At 33.9% G+C, this 20,646-nt stretch overlaps 1 protein-coding gene across 1 annotated transcript in view; it reads right to left on the bottom strand.

Annotated features, from left to right (window-relative positions):
• LOC132153206 (potassium voltage-gated channel subfamily H member 7-like) overlaps nt 1-20,646 on the bottom strand; it is a 101,100-nt gene that overhangs the window by 41,839 nt on the left and 38,615 nt on the right. Inside the window, exons 4-6 of the mRNA XM_059562549.1 lie at nt 12,610-13,044; nt 9,281-9,492; nt 691-1,116 (exon numbers count right to left, since the gene is read on the bottom strand). Of these exons, the coding sequence (XP_059418532.1) occupies nt 691-1,116; nt 9,281-9,492; nt 12,610-13,044 (1,073 nt within the window). The remainder of the gene's footprint in view (nt 1-690; nt 1,117-9,280; nt 9,493-12,609; nt 13,045-20,646) is intronic.

The following is a 20,646-nucleotide window of genomic DNA, read 5'->3' as shown; positions in this document are numbered from 1 at the left end:
TGAATCACAAGTAAAGGTAAATACATTTATAAAAGATTTGTATTTATTTCAAGATTTAGATTTATTTATTTCAAATAAATGTTGTTCTTTTGAACATTCTAAGATTACTGAAATCAATTTATCAAGGTGTACACAGAAATATGAAGCAGCATAACATACTTTTCAACAATGATAATAATCAGAAATGTTTCCTTAGTAGCAAATCAGCATATTGGAAAGATTTCCTTAGGATCATGTGACACTGAAAACTGGAGTAATGATGCTGAAAATTCAGCTTTGCATCACTGAAATAAATTACATTTTAAAATATATTTGAATAGAAAACAGCTTTTTTTAAATTGTAATATTTTTCCACAATATTACAGTTTTTAACTGTATTCTTAATCAAATAAATGCAGCCTTGATGAGCAGAAGAGACTTTTTTCAAAAATAATAAAAAAAATCTTACCAACCCCAAACTTTTGAATAAAGCCACAAATGCAAGTATAATAACAGCCTCAATGACAACACCATGCAGGCCTGCTTGCTCATATCCATTGCAAAATTTGGATGCATGTGTGCATTAACCCCATAATTGTGCCAACATGAAGGAGAACACCACCTCGCAAGTGGTAATTTGAGTTTGAGATCCCTAGTTTAGACTGGCAGCCAAGTGCAGAAGGAAACAGATTTAGTTCTGGCGTGACTTACATCATCTGATCCCGATCCAAATATGAGCAGGTCGAAGGGAATGGCCGCCACCATGTCTATAAGGAACCAGCCCTTGAAGTAATGGATAGCGATCTTCCCCGGATGGCTCACCACCTCCTCGTTCAAGTTCACGTAGGTGGTGCGAAAGTTTATGAGGATGTCGATGATGAACATGATGTCCACCATTAAGTCCACGAGGTTCAGAGGGCTGCAGGAATAGCCACATTGCCGTCTTTTATGCTCCTCGCTGTCGTTGAGCAGGAAGGCAGCAGAATAAGGGGTGAGAATGGCTGTATAAATCACCAGCAGGAGGATGAGCCAGTCCCACACTGCTTTGAAAGGGCTGTAGTGCAGGATGGTGAACTTATCCATGCGTGGCGTCTGGAGCTTGTATTCTGGAAGCACATCGGCACCCAGCGACAACACCTGGAATGGGAGAAGAAGGGGAAAAACGTGAGTATTGCATGGTGCATGATCACAGATCTGTCCTGGTAGAGACCGTATTAAAAAACAAAACAAAAAAACTCCCCAACCTGGAGGAAAATCAATTGAGCATCTAATGTAGATGATGTGAAGTTTATTTAGAACAATTACTTTATTTTTATTAGTAAAATATTTATGATTCATATTTAGTTTTATTATTATAAACTCTATTCCATCTGCATTAGATGATAAACTATTTTCACATGTGCACAATTATTATTATTATTATTATTATTATTTGTATAATAATAATAACAAAGAAGTTGAGTAATGTATAATTTTAAACAGTTTATTGTTTATTTTTACAGTTTTAACTAGGGGTGTAACGGTACGTGTATTCGTACCGGACCGTTTCGGTACAGGGCTTTCGGTACGGTGCACGTGTGTACCGAATGACCGAATGCAATATTTTGTTTGCGGAACATGGGTACATTTTCATGTTTCCAAACGAACATATTAAGTGGTGGAAGTCTCTGCGTTCAGCGCAAATCCCGCCCTGCAGCTGATTCTAAGGCCGGTGACACACTGGCTGCGTGGCGTGAGCGTGGCGTTTCTGCTGCGTGTCAGATGCGGATGGCTGCTTCGCATTTTCTGTGTCTTTACACACCAGAATCGTGCCTGACGCGGCGCTGGCGCGCTGCTGCTGTAGGTGACATAGAAGGAGGCCGCCGACAGACCAGGATCTTGTCTTCACGACAACAATATCTATACTTCATGTTGAGCATAAATATAAAGCCTACTGATAAAGGACACCGTCAACAGTATTGACGACAAAATAGACTGTTTGACAGGTGCAATATGCCAGTGTGTCACCGGCCTAATGTTTTCAAAAGGCATCAAGCGAGTGTGAACATCACTACAACTTTGCTCTTAATTCCGATCGGTCCAACGCAATAATGAAATCTGAGCAGGTCTAAAAACTGAAACAGTTGATGCTGCACTTTACACTTTGGAAAAGTTATATATATTTTTTTAAATATGAGCAGGCCTACAAGCTGGGATTGGTAATGCTGCACTGTAATCATAGTTGTTTATTTATATTTTTCATTATATTTTATTATATGATATTGAGACTGAGAGTATTTTATTTAGTGGAGAACTTTGCAGCAGTATCTTATTTCTTATTCTTTTTTTTATTTTATATATACTTTTTAATAAAGTATTTTAAAAAAGTGTAAACAAATTGTTAAAAAAAGTTTATAGTAATAAACAACCTGCAGTTTAATGTTTGCATTTCTTTCCCTTACTGTACCGAAAATGAACCGAATCGTGACTTTAAAACCGAGGTACGTACCGAACCGTGATTTTTGCGTACCGTTACACCCCTAGTTTTAACAGACAATTGAGTAATGTATAATTTTCAGTATGCATGTATTTATTTGTATTTATTTGTTTTATAATAATACTACTACTAACAAAAAGAAGTTGAATAATTTAGAATTTGTAACTATTCTTTTTGCAGATTTGGCAAAAAGTGCTGAGTAATATATATTTTCAGTTTATTTATTTGTACAATTTAACAAATAAAGTTGGTGACCAATGTATAATTTACAATGTTTATTTATTTATTTAATTGTAGTTTTAACAAAGTAATTTATAATTGTTCAGTGTTTATTAGTTTTAACAGATTAAGTTTAATAATGTATATTTTTAAAGGGTTTATTTATTTCTTTTTACAGTTATAATAATAATAACAGAAGGAGGGTGAGTAATGTATACTTTGCTATAGTTTATTATTTAATTTTACAGTTTAACAGATAAAGATGTGCAATGTTTAATTTTCACTGTATTCATTCATTCATTCATTCAGTCAGTCAGTCATTCATTCAGTCATTCAGTCATTCAGTCATTCATAAAGTCAGTAATTCAGTCATTCATAAAGTCATTCAGTCACGCAGTCATTCATTCATTCATTCATAAAGTCAGTAATTCAGTCATTCATAAAGACGTTCATTCAGTCATTCATTCAGTCATTCAGACATGCAGTCATTCAGTCATTCATTCAGTCATTCATTCAGTCATTCATTTAGTCAGTCATTCAGTCATTCATTCATTCATTCAGTCATTCATTCATTAATTCATTCATTCTGTCAGTCATTCATTCATTCAGCCATTCATTCATTCATTCAGTCAGTCAGTCAAGCAATCATTCAGTCATTCAGTCAGTCATGCAGTCATTCATTCAGTCAGTCATGCAGTCATTCAGTCATTCATTCAGTCAGTCATTCATTCAGTCATTCATTCATTCATTCATTCATTCATTCATTCAGTCATTCATTCAGCCATTCATTCAGTCAGTCAAGCAATCATTCAGTCATTCAGTCAGTCATGCAGTCATTCATTCAGTCAGTCATGCAGTCATTCATTCATTCAGTCAGTCAGTCATTCAGTCAGTCATTCATTCAGTCATTCAGTCATTCAGTCATTCATTTAGTCAGTCATTCAGTCAGTCATTCATTCAGTCATTCATTCATTCATTCAGTCAGTCATTCATTCAGTAATTCATTCATTCAGTCAGTCAAGCAATCATTCAGTCATTCAGTCAGTCATGCAGTCATTCATTCAGTCAGTCATGCAGTCATTCATTCATTCAGTCAGTCATTCAGTCAGTCATTCATTCAGTCATTCATTCATTCATTCAGTCAGTCAGTCATTCAGTCAGTCATTCATTCAGTCATTCAGTCATTCATTCAGTCAGTCAGTCATTCATTCATTCATTCAGTCAGTCAGTCATTCATTCAGTCATTCAGTCAGTCATTCAGTCAGTCATTCATTTAGTCATTCAGTCATTCAGTCAGTCATTTAGCCAGTCATTCATTCATTCATTCATTCAGTCAGTCAAGCAGTCATTCAGTCATTCAGTCATACATTCAGTCAGTCATGCAGTCATTCAGTCATTCATTCAGTCATTCATGCAGTCATTCATTCAGTCAGTCATTCAGTCATTCATTCAGTCAGTCATGCAGTCATTCAGTCATTCATTCATTCAGTCATTCATTCAGTCATTCAGTCAGTCATTTAGCCAGTCATTCATTCATTCATTCATTCAGTCAGTCAAGCAGTCATTCAGTCATTCATTTATTCAGTCCTTCAGTCAGTCATGCAGTCATTCATTCAGTCAGTCATTCAGTCATTCATTCAGTCAGTCATGCAGTCATTCATTCAGTCATTCAGTCATGCAGTCATTCAGTCAATCAGTCATTCAGTCATTCAGTCAGTCATGCAGTCATTCATTCAGTCATTCAGTCATTCAGTCAGTCATGCAGTCCTTCAGTCATTCATGCAGTCATTCAGTCATTCATTCAGTCAGTCAAGCAGTCATTCAGTCATTCAGTCAGTCATGCAGTCATTCATTCAGTCATTCAGTCATTCAGTCAGTCATTCAGTCATTCAGTCATTCAGTCAGTCATTTAGTGATTCAGTCATTCATTCAGTGATTCCATCATTCATTCAGTTATTCATTCAAACATTTCCAATGTAAAAAAATACTACAATTTCAAGAGTACTATATAAATATAAAAGTGCTGTAATTCTTCAGTTTGGTTTCAGTAAGCAGGGTTTTACTGTTGGTGGTAAAAAAAAAAAATCTGAAATTGATGCTGTTTTAAAAATAATAAAATAAAATGCTGAATTGTGCATTTTCAAACTGAGGTCCAAACATAGCTGGATTATTACAAATCTCTCCTAATAATAGTTTATATTGCATTAGTTGAAAGCTGTCAGTCACATATCCACAGGCCCATCATCGTAATTCAGTATGTGACAGTTTCACTGTGCCTAACATATTTCCCCACAGTCGTCATTTATTTCTTATTCTGCCTGATGCAATATTTCATGGAAAGCACCAGCACAACTGAGTTCTTCACATTTCATCAGCGTAGCATGTCAGGGAGCCTCAGAGCATGGCATAAATATTAATTTATTTCTCTATAGTTGCACAGTACCAGCCGTCTCTGCTGTCAGAAACATTCACATTACATATAGCTTTTTGGATGATAAAGTCTAGTTGTCATGTTTCTCAGGTTGTTTCTGAAGTTATCAGAGCACTCTGCTCAAGGACAAAATGCTGCACAATACTTCACAAAATCTTGTTTTTAACATTCTGAACATATGAAATACGCTATTAATGTAACTGGGTGTCCTTTGCCTTTATGCAATTCATGAAACGGAGAGTTCAGAATCTACATTTTGATTTTCACACCAACAAAACATACTTTTATTTAATATAGTTTGTGTCGTATTTTCTTTTATCTTATGCAGTTTTGTTCATGTTTTTGATAAGTTACATAAGAATGATTACAAAAGATTACATAAGAATCAAGATTTTTCAAATTATACACACACGCACGCACGCACGCACACACACACACACACACACACACACACACACACACACACACACATATATATATGTAACAGTTTTAATTAACTTCAGAATAACAAAAGTAATAAAATATCAGAATAAAAATACAATCTGTCATTTTCTCTCATTTGGATGTGGTTAAACAGATGTAGCAGAAAACATCTGCCTCCTGTTTGCATTTCCTTCTGTCAATAATTCTAACCTTGAAATCAGGATGAAGGAGAAAATACTGTCTTCAGAATCATTCATACATGCAAAAATCAGCTGAGGATTGAAAAAATAGTTGTAACCTGACTCATAGGAAGACATCGGAATCATGTTATTGTGGCAGTTTTTCTGCTGATTAAGGGAGAATACAAGACTTCTTCACCTTACGAATGGCTTGTGAAAGCAAAAATGTTATGAAATGCATCATATTTTGTAAGAAGCTGACTTGCTTGTGTAAAACAGGCTCTATTTTTGGAATCAGCAACTCAAAATATCTAAAAAATATCAAGTATTGGATTTCATACAGCAAATATTGTCTGCAACTCTCAGAGCTTGAATAGCATGAAAAGAAAGATCTCCACGATAAGCAACAACACGCAGCTTTCCTTTCCACTACAAACGACTCAAACAGAGATTCATTTCACTATTTTGCAAAGCCATAGAACAGCAGAAGTAAAAGCATTAGGATGATAATAGTCTGTAATCCAGCATTGTGTCTGTGTAATTGAGATCTGAATGAACACACACACACACACACACACACACACACACACACACACCTTATTGCAGGATTTAACAACCTTTGACAGTCAGCAAATGAGGCGTCTATTTCTAATAAATACTTCATTAGAAATCATGATGGCGGCAGCAGTAATAAGTTGCCCTAGTTGATTATTCTCACTCTTTCTCTTCTAAGAAAGTGATGAATTATGTATCTTTTTCTCTCGCAGGCTCTTAGATGTCCAGGAAGGTAATGTGAGAATCGCTCAGACGTAACAAACCAATTGCCCGCAGTGAAAGAGTTGGACGACTCCAAAGCGAGGACTCGTGTCATCGACTTCTGTCACGGCTGGTCAAAAGACAGACCCGATGATACAAGGTCTGACCCAGAAGTCCAGAACTGTGTGTTACTTTGACTTTCACTGAAGGACATTTACAGAAGTCTCTAACCTTCAAGCACTGCCCACGTAGGCGCCTACCCTACATCACAGCATCCTAACTGAAAGGGCACCTAATAAGTGACTGATTTAAAGGCAGCTGGCCAAGTAGCACAGCATGCAAATGTATCATTTGATTTTGACATTAGCATGCTGTTAAGCTCGAAGCATGAAATGCACATAAAAATTTTGTTTGAAATAGCCTGAATGAATTATATATAACGTTTTTTTTTTTGAGTCTCTTTTGGTTACCAAGACTGCATTTATTTAAGAAAATACAATAAAAATCCAACAAACAACTGTCATATTGTGAAATATTATTACAATTTAAAATAGCTGTTTTCTTTTTGAAGTCATGTTAAAATGGGATTTATTCCAGTGATGCAAAGTTGAATTTTCAGCATCATTACTCCAGTCACATGATCCTTCAGAAATCATTCTAATATGCTGATATGCTGCTCAAGAAACAAGAATATAATTATCAGTTGAAAACAGTTGTACTGGTTCATTTTTTCTTTTTGTGGAAACTGCAAGACGTTTTATTTTTCAGGAATCTTTGCTGAATAAAAGTTCAAAAGAACAGCGTTTATTTGAAATAGAAATCTTCTACATTATAAATGTCTTTACTGTCACTTTCGATCAGTTGAATGTGTCCTAGCTGAATAAAAATATTAAAAGAAACATAGTGAACTTTTGAATGGCAGTGTATAAATCACAAATAATTTGTTATAATATACTGTACTTATTCCACTATTTTCAAATGGCTCTTAAAAGCATGAAATGAATGAATGTGAATGCTAAAAAAAAAGATATTAAAGACTCGCTCAGTTATGTACGTTTCATATTGATTTAACAGAGTAAAATCAGTATTTTTCCCTTATGTTTCTCAGTAAGACCCTCAGGTGAGGATGTGCTTCTGCTCTATTTCTCCCCCGTGGAGTCTGAGTTAATCGATGTGTCGCGAGTGTAATGTGTTTGAAATACTGCACGCGTCAAATGCTTCGTGATTCGATTAGAAATCCAATAGTCTTGTGGACGAACACAAACAAGCTGTAACAAATTCTCCTGCATAATTCCACAATATAGCCAAGATTAAATGATGCTAACAGACAAGTGTATGCAAATAAATGCTAATGATGATACTACTTAACCTCAGGGATATTAAGATTAGAGAAAGAATACAGGGCAACCAGCAGTAATTATTCAGAGTCTGCATGTCACATCCTCTCTACGATCTCCTTTCTTACCTCAACCATATTTAGCGTCTTTTTCTGACACAGAAATGCATCAAAAGAGCATCCGAGCGTGAAGATGGATTTTCTACCACCTCTGGGAAATGGATCTCCAAATATTGCCAGAACACAATTCAGAAAGCACTGCGGCAGTTTCTGTGTGAGAGACTCGAGTGTAAATTGAATTTTCTCCTTTAATCCATGAAGCTATATGTGTGTTTGCACACTAGCTCTGTTCCAAAAACTAGCAAGCCACCTAAATAGACAGCATTTTAAGGCATGTTTCTAAAGGAGACACTACTTTCAGTCAGCAATGCATGTCTTTTTCAAGGATAAATTTAAAAGTAAATGCATGGAACAAGGTGGACAGAGCAATAGAAATGCTAGTAATGTTAATGTTAATAAATACACTACTCTCCAAAAAGTTTGGCGTCAGCAAGATTTTATTAATTAAAATTTAACAATGTAATCACTTTGTTTAGCCAGGATGCATTAAATTTATTGAAAAATATTTCTTGTAAAGGTTTTTTTTTAATTTATTTATTTATTTTTTATCAAGGATGTATTCAGTTGATCAAAAGTAACAGTAAAGAGAGTTATAATGTGTCAAAAGATTTCAATTTCAAATAAATGTTGTTCTTTCGAGACTTTCTATTCACAGTTTCCACACATATTAGGCATAATGTATGAGTTTGTTTTTATTTTAAGATTATATATATTTAAGTTTAAATTTGTTAAATGTTAATGTTTGTTTTAATTCTAGTACTATTTTATTTATTTATTTTTATTATGGTTTTAATTTTAGTTAACGATAATAAACCAGCAACTAACGTAAACGTATAAACATGCAGTTATGAAATAAAAATTTTACGATTTTTTTTTTGTAATAGAGTGACAGTATGACATTAATAATGTTTCGATTTTTCCATTTCAAATAGATGCTGTTCTTTTGAAGAATCCTGAAAATAATGTATCACCGTTTCCGAAAAAGATATGAAGCAGCACAAGTGTTTTCAACATTGATACTAATCAGAAATGTTTCTTGAGCAGCAAATCAGTATATTAGAATGATTTCTGAAGATCATGTGACCCTGAAGACTGGAGGAATGATGCTGAAAATACAGCTTTGATCAAATAAATAAATATCATTTTATAATTTTTTAAAATAGAAAACATGTATTTTAAATTGTAATAACTGTATTGTAATTTACTGTATTTTTAATAAAAAATGCAATCTTAGTGAGTATTTTTGTCTTTGGAGTAATCGGTCACAATGAGACCAGAAGTTTGTATAACGAAACTAAATATGTTTTTTTTTAATCTAATATAGTGAGTTTTGCATGCATGTTGACTTCAAACAGTCTTACCTGTGTGACCTTCTCTGTGACGTTGTGTGTTCTGTCCTTGACCTTTGGTGCAATGATGGTTTTCTCCGAGGACGGAGGGGAAGGCACTTTCTTATCGTTGGATTCAGAGAAGTTGAGTGCGATGAGTGGGATTTTGTTGATAGTGCTGTATTTGTTCAGATTGGAGTCTGAGGTGGATCCCAGCAGACTGGACTTCAGATGGTTAAACGGACCTGAAGGTAAAGAGTAAAGAAGAGCCTGTGAATATCAGAGACTATGTTTTGTTTATTCTTGTTTGACTAGCACAAGGCTGGGTGATATAGCAACATTATATATTTTTAAATGTTTAAATAAAAATTGTATGCAGGTACTGTAAATATAGCCTTTATTTCAATATTTTAGAACAATAAGATTTAAATATTAAATCAATCATCATCATTATTATTACATTATTTTAATAAAAAAATATGTAAAAATATACTAAATAAAATATTTATATTAATAAAGCATTTAAAAATGTAAAATAAATAAAATTGTACAATTCGAAAACAAAATTACTTAAATATCATAAGAAGAATATAATTAAAAATTCATAATATATTAGTTATATCACCAGACTTGATCTTGCTTTGAATATTTGAATACATATTGATTGCAAAATTAAATAATTATTTAAAAATAATAACACATTTACATTAAAATACATTTAAAATGTTTTTTTTTTTTTAATTTAAAAGCTTAAAAATGTAAGTAATTTCAGGGAAAATACTTCAAGAAAATATAGTTTAAAAATTATTTACATCACCCTGCCATGATCTTGCCTTATAATATTTGAATACATATTGTTTGCAAAATTAAATATTAATTAAATATTTAAAAATAATATTAAAATATTATTATAAGAAAATAATATTTAAAAGATTTTAATTAAAATACATCTAAATGTTTTTTTATGTTCAATTTTAAAACTTAAATATTTAAGTCATTTCAGGGAAAATACTTCAAGAAAATATAGTAAAAAAATCATTTGAATGTGTTATAGTTTATTTAAAATACCATCATCTAAACTGCAGATGTTTGATTTTACTGAAAGAAACAGGATTGTTATTACATTTCAGGCTTGCCATAAAAAACATCATCCATGCTTGAAGCAAACATATGCAGTTCTGTAAGCATCCATTAGCAATCCATTAAAATCATGTGCAATGTAAAAGAAGGATGATAAATAACTGTGATGCACAGTCTGTCTTGGCATACAGCTTTAAATCAAAATCTGATTAGATAAAAGTCCTCCAAAACGTAAAGAGTCTGTGCTGGTTAACAGCTGTTGGAAGTCATTCAGCATGTAGCATTGATCTGCTGTCCCAATGCATCAGTCCCGTTCAATAAGATGTGAAGAGGAACTGCCTGTACAAGTCTGAATCACAGCCGAGCCGTTCTAATCCATCTCAATGCAGGACAGTCCAGACTAGAGCTTTACTGAAATAGCAGCAAATGTTCTGCATGATCTAATCAAGACATCAATAACAGCTGAGAGGAGAAATCAGGCTGAAAATTGATAATCACGAAACGGCATGATGTCCCAGGCACTTTGATGATGCTCTGATCTGTAGCCTGAATGCACTTTTGAGGATAGATAACAGCTTTTATCAGATTATTTTAGGTATCTTGATTTAATCAGTTTAGATTCTAATAACAACAGGGGTGTCAAACTTTATTTTAAGTTGACAACTATTGTTATTTGTTAAAGCTTGGGGGATATTTATGGAAAATGCATGCAGAAAACACATTCTTCTAAAGGTTATAAAGAGGCTGTTTCCATATAAGATCAATTAAAAATAAAATCAGTATTAAAAAAACATGTTTACATTTACAGACCGCCTTCTCCCTCAAATTTAGAAAGCAAAGACTTCTTATATTTTAATGGGCTAACATTAATGTTATAGTTAACTAAAACATACATTTTTGTTACTTGAAATAAACATTAATTGAAATAAAGAATTATATTATTTCAGCTATTTTCTCATTTACGTGCAGTTTAAGTAAAAGTTTTAAAATAACTAACCTAAAACAAAAAAATATATATACATATATAATTTACAAAAAACACAGCAAAGTTACTAATTTTTAGTAAATAATTTGAAATGAAAATGAAATGAAAACTAAAAATAAATAAATTACATTTTATTTGATTATAATATAATCTTAATACTAAAATAACACTGATAAACATTACATTTGTTTTGTACCTGTATGTATTACACATCATTGCTTTTAACAAATCATACATCTCAAAATTCTAAATTATCAATATATTATACACCATTTGTTTTTTTTACATGTAATTACAAAAATGGCAATAACACAATTAATTAAATTCAAAATTAGTATTTTCTTGTAAAACATACTCCAGTATATTCCTTGTCTTACTTACAACTTTGAACAATTATTTTTACAGTGTAATTTTATATCAAAACACAGTTTTTTATTTTTAATTTTTATATATATTTTTTGCATTGTTTAATAATAATTTTTCTCAAATCATCTAACAGGTTGAACTGGACTGAATTGTGTTTTTTATACCTCTGTTCCGGATTAAACTGACGCTGTAAGTAGACAATAATATGAAATGATGGTGAAGCTACTGTGCATTTTTAAGCAAGCAGCCAGAGACAGTTATTATGTATTCCCACAGAATACAGCATTACCTTTCAAACTGCGTCCATGGTCTGAAATTGAGGAGTATAGAGATTAGAAAAAGAAAATGAGGAAATGTGCCCAAGTTCTTCGAAGAAAACTTTTAATTAAGAGAATTCTTGTGAAAAATGCAAGCACACATGCTGCTTTGTGGCAACGCTGGATAATTTCATATTTGGTCCATTAAAATTGCTCTAAATTGATCATTTCTTGCTGTTACATGTGATTATCAGTAAAAGCAATTAAACCACTACACTGGAAAATTAAACATTCCTGTTAATTGTGCAAACAATGCAAAAACTAATACGCATTATGACAGTTGAGTTAATCAACTGCACAGCTTAAATGCACTTGTAATACAGACACTTATTATTATTTTATTTATGTAATTATACATTTTTATGAAAGACAAGGTTTACGTCGGGGTAAGGAAATTGGCTTCGGAGCTCCTGTTATTGAATATTTCAGAACCAGTAAAAATAAAAAATTCTGCTGTCTTTTATATTTATCATTCCATGTGCTACTTGGTCCATGTCAAACCGGTGTCTTTGGCATTCCTAGTGCAATGCTGTATTACTACAGAATCTTCTCTCCAATTTCAGTCAAACATCTCACAAAAACACAAGAAGCTGAATACAAGTTATAGTCCTCACCTTCACTTGTGTGTCTGTCTGTAAACATGCGTTTGGAGTTTGTGCTCAGGCCTTCGATGTCGTGCACGGAGGAGGCGCGTCTCCTGCTGCACATGCTGTCTCTAGATTTGGCCTGGGCCAGGCAGGTGGTGGACTGTGCTTGAGACGGACTGGGCAGGTCCCAGGGCTGTTTGGGCGATGAGTGGTCCAGGGGTACGGACGTGCTGACCAGGGAGGAGTGAAGGCTGGAGCTGATGAGCGCCCGCGTGTCGTTGGCATCTACTGGACTGGAACCATCCTTGGTAGGAGATTGGACGGCCATCACGGGCACAGAGTCATCACTGGCCCTGGGCGAGTCCACCATCACTGAGTCTGGGTCGTCCTGCGGAAGAGACTGCTTGCTGGTTCCCAACAGCTTCAAGGCTGGCAGACGGAAGTGGAAGAATCTACCTTTTCCTAGAGGTATTTGAAAAAAAAAATAATAATAATTTATATATATCACAGTATAAGGCACAGTATAGAAGCACAGTATAAAAAAAAAAACTTAGGTGAGATATATGAAAAAGATCTCTGATCAAAATTAGATATCGCTTACACATACATCGAAATTACTGATGTTAATCTGGCACATGGTGCTAATTTCTTTAATTATATGACAGACCTATATTTTGTCTCATTACTCAAATTTTCTCTGAGATTGCAAGACGGCGGGCTGCTCTGAAGTGACTGAAGTCCTGCGCCAGGAAATTGTCCGGATGAAGGCGAAAAGAATGACACTTTCATCTTATGAAAGAGAAGATAGTTATCCCAAAACTGTGATTTCTAGAATATTCCATCTTTACAATGAATGATACAAATTTATTCAAGTCCCATAAAAAGGCTGATTGTCCACATAAAACAAATACACAAGAGCATAGGCGGAGGGCAAACCAACTCCAGGGTAAGGCTAAAAGCAGCCATATGTATTAAACATCATAAACCCGTCTTTATAGCCAACAACCAGACACGGGTGTCATGTAGGCTAATAAAGTATGTTAAATGGGGCTGAATTTGTATTTAACATGATTACAATTTAATAAAAACATTAGAATGTAATAAAAAGGCTATATAACGTTACCTTTTCACGGTTGTTCGAACATCGAATACCTTATATATAGAAAGTGACAATATCACTAATTTTGATCTATTGCGAGTTTAAGCACTCTAAAAAAACTATAGTTATAGTCACTGAAGCTGTATACACTGTGAAATTAATCTCTTACTTATTGTACGTGTATCTGTGCTTTGTTGTTTATGATGTGCCATTTTAGAGGAATTTAGTCAGAGAATGTGCGCGCACTCAATACTGAACGCCTATGATCGTCATTGAATTCCTAAGCTCAACACAATTGCGTGTGATTAGTTAAAATGCGCAACACTGTAAAAACGGCTAAAATGTTCATTTTGACTTTGTTAGCAACAGATATAATAGATTTAATTTATTTGTGCAGGGCCATTTTTGTCCAATTAAGTGACATTTTTGCCCCAAGTCTTCATGGCCAGGGGAAGGCTAAGCCTATGCACAAGAGGACAGTTTAATCCAGAAACTCTCAATGGGGAATTGCTTTAGCACTGCAGCTGGAATTGCCCGCCAGTTCAGCAACGAACAGGGTCTGTTTCGGCCCGTTTAAGAGAAGTTGTATTGAAAGTGCATTCTGCAGTGACCAAGCCTCTCATCAGCAGAAAGAATCTAAAGGCTAAGCTCACCTTTGCTGAGGAACGTGTTGTGTGGAGAGAGAAGAACTGGTCCAAAGTTCACTTTAGTGATAAAAGCAAGTTTCAGTTATTTGGGTTATTTGCTGATGGGAAACAACATGTTCGGCATCAAACTGGGGAAAGATTGAAGCCTGAATGTGTGAAAAAGTCAGTGAAAGGTGGAGAAGGTTTGATGGTTTGGGGGTGTTTGGTTCTCTTATACAGATACATGGCAGCTGAATTCAAATCCGAAAGATCGCAGTGTGTCTCAGTTGAAAATTACATTTAAAAAAACTAGAAATCAAGAAAGGTGTTCCTCGGGGATCCATTTTAGCACCAATTTTATTTTCAATTTATATCAATGGTTTGGGTCAAAATATAACTTCAGCTAAACTGCATTTATATGCCGATGATACAATTATTTATACGGCTGCACAGTCCATGAAAAAAGCTGTTGAACTATTACAAGATTCTTTCCAGGTATTGCAATCTTCATTGTTAAATTTAAAATTGGTTTTAAATATTAAGAAAACTAAATATATGCTGTTTACTCGCTCTCGTAACAAACTCGTGATTCCACCCATTTTAACTTTGGAAGGGGACTGTGTAGAAAGAGTAAATACCTATAAATACCTGGGCATATGGCTTGATGAAAGGTTAGGTTTTAATATTCATATTGACAATCTTTCAAAAAAACTCAGACCCAAATTGGGGTTTCTTTTTCGTTTAAAGAAATGTTTTCCGTCTGAAGCCAAAAAGAGAATTATTCAAAGTTGTTTTCTCTCTGTGCTGGACTATGGTGATGTGATTTATATGCATGCTAATGTATCTTCACTAAAAAAATTAGATTGCATATACCATGCTGCAATACGATTTGTGACAAATGCTCCTACATGTACCCATCATTGCACTTTGTTTGATTTGGTTGGCTGGCCCTCCTTGTATCAGAAGAGAAAAATGCATATGTTGATGTTTATTGCCAAAGCTCTAATAGGTAAACTGCCTCTGTATATCTGTAGTCTCCTATCTTATTGTTCTGGTAGTTATAAAACTAGATCGTCTTTTAAATTACTTTTAACTGTAGTCTCCTATCTTATTGTTCTGGTAGTTATAAAACTAGATCGTCTTTTAAATTACTTTTAACTGTAACTCGATCATACACCGAGTTTGGTAAAACTGCCTTTTCCTGTTATGCACCCAGACTATGGAATGAAATGCAGAGTACTTTGAAGCTAAACATGCTGCCATCGTTAAATATTTTTTAGAAACCTTTTGATGTCACATTTGAAAGAATCATGTTCCTGTTTTACTTAACATTTATATATTACATTAATCTTGAGTGCTGGACATTTTTGTGACAGGATTTTTTTGTTTTTGTTTTGTTTTCCTTTAATGCTTGTCTTGTAATGTTTTATGTGTAAAATTTTGTATGCTGCCATTTTGGCCAGGACTCCCTGGTAGAAGAGATTTTTATCTCAAGGGATTATTCCTGGTAAAATATGGGTTAAATAAATAAATAAATAAATAAAATGTTTATCAGAACCTCTTTCAACATCATGCAGTTCCTTCCCTGCAAGCATCTCCCAATCAGCCTGCAATTTTCATGCAAGACAATGTCCCCGTCACACTGCAAAACAAGTAAAGTGAAAGTGACATACAGCCAAGTATGGTGACCCATACTTGGAATTCGTGCTCTGCTTTTAACCCATCCGAAATGCACACACACAGAGCAGTGAACACACACACACACACTGTGAGCACACACCCGGGGCTGTGGGCAGCCATTTATGCTGCGGCGCCCGGGGAGCAGTTGGGGGTTCGGTGCCTTGCTCAAGGGCACCTAAGTCGTGGTATTGAAGGTGGAGAGAGCACTGTACATGCACTCCCAGTTCCTTGAAGCTATGAACACTGAAATAATAAAATGAGCAGCCCTGAGTTCTGATCTAAACCCAACTAAAAATTTCTGGAAAATGCTTGGCGACAAAGTTATGGCTAAGAAACCCACTACAGTCACCGAACTATTGAAGAGAGTGGACAGAGATCACAGCAGCTCAGATGTGCTGAAGTCCATCAGAGCAGGGGTTTCTACACTTCCTACTCATTTTTGACAGCTGCAACCCTCCAAAAACATTAGTTGATCTTAACTGCATATATGACAAACTGAGGAATACTTGAAGGCTGTTTCTATTTGATTTCTGTAGCTAATAACAGATATGCTGTTATTAACAAATTACATTAAAAGAGCCCTTAAGTCTTAAATTTCTCAATTATATTTTATTTTTTAAGACTTTCATTATAACTTATATACTGTATTTTAAAGATAAATATTCCCATAAATATAATTATCAAATTAAAGTAAAACAGCCTTTTATTTAATTTCTCAAATCTAAATGATCTGGGCCGGGTTTCCCAATAAAAATTGATCAAAGCGCTAAAGAGCGTTTTCTACAAGTCATTTTACGATCGTTCGTTATTATATCATTTCCTAAAAATGCACTTAAACCAATCGCACATAGCTGGGCTTTAAGTGCTACTTAGGATTCGCTATCCGTTTTTCAAGTGCTGAAATGTCACCTTAAAGAATGCCTCTTAATTGTAGTACACGATCGTTTATTGACGTTAACCTAATGCTGCATTCCAACTTGGATATAATAACTATAATACAATACAATATTATATTATATTATTGTGTATTATACTTTACATAACAATATATAATATACATTATATACAGTATATATATACAGTACAGACCAAAAGTTTGGACACACCTTCTCATTCAAAGAGTTTTCTTTATTTTCATGACTATGAAAATTGTAGATTCACACTGAAGGCATCAAAACTATGAATTAACACATGTGGAATTATATATGGAATTATATACATAACAAAAAAGTGTGAAACAACTGAAAATATGTCATATTGTAGGTTCTTCAAAGTAGCCACCTTTTGCTTTGATTACTGCTTTGCACACTCTTGGCATTCTCTTGATGAGCTTCAAGAGGTAGTCACCTGAGATGGTCTTCCAACAGTCTTGAAGGAGTTCCCCGAGAGATGCTTAGCACTTGTTGGCCCTTTTGCCTTCTGTCTGCGGTCCAGCTCACCCCTAAAGCATCTCGATTGGGTTCAGGTCCGGTGACTGTGGAGGCCAGGTCATCTGGCGCAGCACCCCATCACTCTCCTTCTTGGTCAAATAGCCCTTGATGCCTTCAGTGTGACTCTACAATTTTCATAGTCATGAAAATAAAGAAAACTCTTTGAATGAGAAGGTGTGTCCAAACTTTTGGTATATACTGTATATATATATATATGTAGAGAGAGAGAGAGAGAGAGAGAGAGAGAGAGAGAGAGAGAGAGAGAGAGAGAGAGAGAGAGAGAGAGAGAGAGAGAGAGAGAGAGAGAGAGAGAGAGAGAGAGAGAGAGAGAGAGATGTTATTTCCGGGTCCAATACATAGCTGGTTTTTGTGGGCTTCAGCGAGTCATTGACATATTTTTTTTTTCCACCAGTCTTTGAAGCATTTCCTACATCATTTATTTTATTCGGGTTTTTTTTCAGTCATTTAATTTAGATGTGGATTTAAATATTTTCTGCCCTTTTTAATTATTTTATTTATAAATTAATAAAAATAAATAAAGAAAGAAAACGTGTACCATAAAGCACAATCAAATCCTTATATTATAATCACATTGCACTTGAATCAAGTCAAAGATGTAATCTGCCGATTGTGCTGCAGGTGACCGAGTAAATATGTCTTCTTAAGATGCACTTAGGGTTTTACGATAACCCCAGAGCACCCGTAGATATCGATGATTTTCAGGTGCTTCTATATTTTATGATGCTTTTGGGAAACAGACCATAATATTAAGATCAGTCGTACGATTGTTTTTACGAATTTCTTACAAAGCTTTTGGGAAACGCAGCCCTGTTTATTATCATTAATATTATTATTTGGTGCAGAATCAAAATAGACACTCTTAAAGAAAAATATTTATTTATTCGTTCTAAATTCTTATCAGTGAGATTTTCAACTCTGACTCTTACCCTATCCTAGAATGACTATTATAGAGTTTCAGAAGTGACCACTGACTGCACTGAAATGAATTAGCAGCACTGCCGGCAGCATTATTATAAGAATGTGCGTATTAGATGTGCAGCTTGAGCGGTCAACATTCATTCCCACAATGCATCTCCCCCAGGAGAACAACAGTCTGACATATGGCTCATTTGTTCAGCCATGCCTTTAATTATCCCACCGGCCTTTGGTCTGAATTCATCCCTCATACGGATACAGATCACCACTGCTTTAATAAGCAGCCTCTTAACATTTTTTTTCTTCTTCTTTTAAAACAGGATGTGATCAAACAAATCCAGTTTCCCAGTGGAATTCAATGTTTCGTCTCCAGCGCATCAGCGCTTTGAAGAGTAAATTGCATTACACACTTTCTAATAAATAAGGTCTTCTTCAAGAGAAAGCTTATTCGACTACACCAGACCAGAACTTGCATCCACTTTCATTCAATTTCATAATTCATAATTTATTAATATTTTGCATTGGCTTCATTCTTATAATTTCAGTTTTCATTTTATTTTCATTGTAGTTCAAGTTTAAGTAATTATGTTATGTGCTTGTCCATTTTTATTATTATTCAAATCCCTAAATATCTTTAATTAAGTGCTTATTTTAGTATTTAGTACTTTATCTTATTTATTTCAGTTAGTTACCAAGGCAATGTTTTTAATTTCCATTTCCATGTTTCATCTAATTTTTACAGTAATTTAATTCAGCTTTATTTCAAATACTGATAAACATTTTAATGAACAAATTGTAACAAATTATTAGTATACCATAATATACAGTATGTATTCATGCAAAGTAGTTTAGCTATCTAAATGATCACAGATGTATTTTATTAAGTTAATTTGTAATTTTAAGCTACAAACTGTATATTTCTCACTTGAGAGTGAATGGCTGTAAAAAATGTTTTAATATGTTTATACATCTTTAATTATGTTTTATGATTTTAGTACTTCAACTTAAATAAATTTCAGTTAGTTGAAAGGCAATTTGTTTAAGATTTTTCATCTAATATTTATTTTCTAGTTTATTTAAATTACCAAAAATCACCTAATTTTTTTTCAATTTAGTTTCAAATAAACACTGTAACAAATTTATGCGATCATATTAATGAAAAAGTTATTTAACTATCTAAATTATACACATTTATTTATTTAGATTTTATATTTATTTGTATGCTACAAATGCAACATTTCTCACTTGACAGATTTGTATAATTTAGGTTTAATTATATTTTCATTGTAGTTTATATAAGATATATAAATTATTTTATTTATTTTTTTATTTGAGCAATTGTAGTACTTCAGTTAATTTTCAGTTATTTGGTAAGGCAGTATTTTTAATTTCAGTAGTTGTAGTTTATTTACGTTAAATTCCCCCCAAAAAGTTCAATACCTTTTGTTTACAATAACAACTCTGTAACATATTATTATTTATGCTACTATTTTTATCTATGCAAAGTGGTTTAGTTATTTAAATGATCACAGATGTATTTTTTATTTTTTTTTTATAGTTTTTATTATTTCTATATTAGTCTTTGAGGTACAAATGCTACATTTCCCCCTTATATATGACATAAATATACACAGTAAGGGTGTTACTAGGTCTTATTCTCCAGATTTAAAAGGAAGATGCACAATTAAACAATACTAAGTTTAAAATTTCAGTTCATCTCTAGTAAATCTTCATGCTTTAAGTCTAGTTTCACTGCACATTTAATGCTGAGTTTCTCTCCCATTTTGCTGTTTGAACAATGGATGAAACATGTGCTCAAAAACCTGCAGCTAATTATCTAAAGACCTTTAAGCAGCTCAATACTGAGATATTACAGTAGGCTATGTGTCATGCATTACAGTATGCAGGTGTACAGTGAAGAGCGTTTCTTCTCCCGGCCGTCAGTGTTCCTCATTCAGCTCAGTAGGGTTTAAAGAAGAGCACCTGTGAAACAGAGGCAGGTGTTTAACCCCTGGCTGATGCTGATGAGGAGGAGGATCTCAGTGTTGTGTTCAGGACTGTAAGCACTCCTCAGGAGGGCTGTTTTGGATGCTCAATCACAATGGCAGTTTGAAAGTGAGCCAGTGTTTGGGAATATGACGTGTGTGTGTGTGTGTGTGTTTCACAGTTAAACAACAGCTGTTTAAAGGTTACAATAGATGAATAAACAATATCCTCCCTAATTACTTTACTTAAACTATGTCATTACTCTGTCATTTTTATCTAAATTATGGTATTATTGGTGCCTACTAAG

The sequence above is a fragment of the Carassius carassius genome, chromosome 11 (assembly GCF_963082965.1).
Source record: "Carassius carassius chromosome 11, fCarCar2.1, whole genome shotgun sequence".
NCBI classification, from domain to species: Eukaryota; Metazoa; Chordata; class Actinopteri; order Cypriniformes; family Cyprinidae; genus Carassius; species Carassius carassius.
The sequence above is the reverse complement of the archived record's forward strand: the minus strand, read 5'-3'. Positions and strand labels throughout refer to the sequence as shown.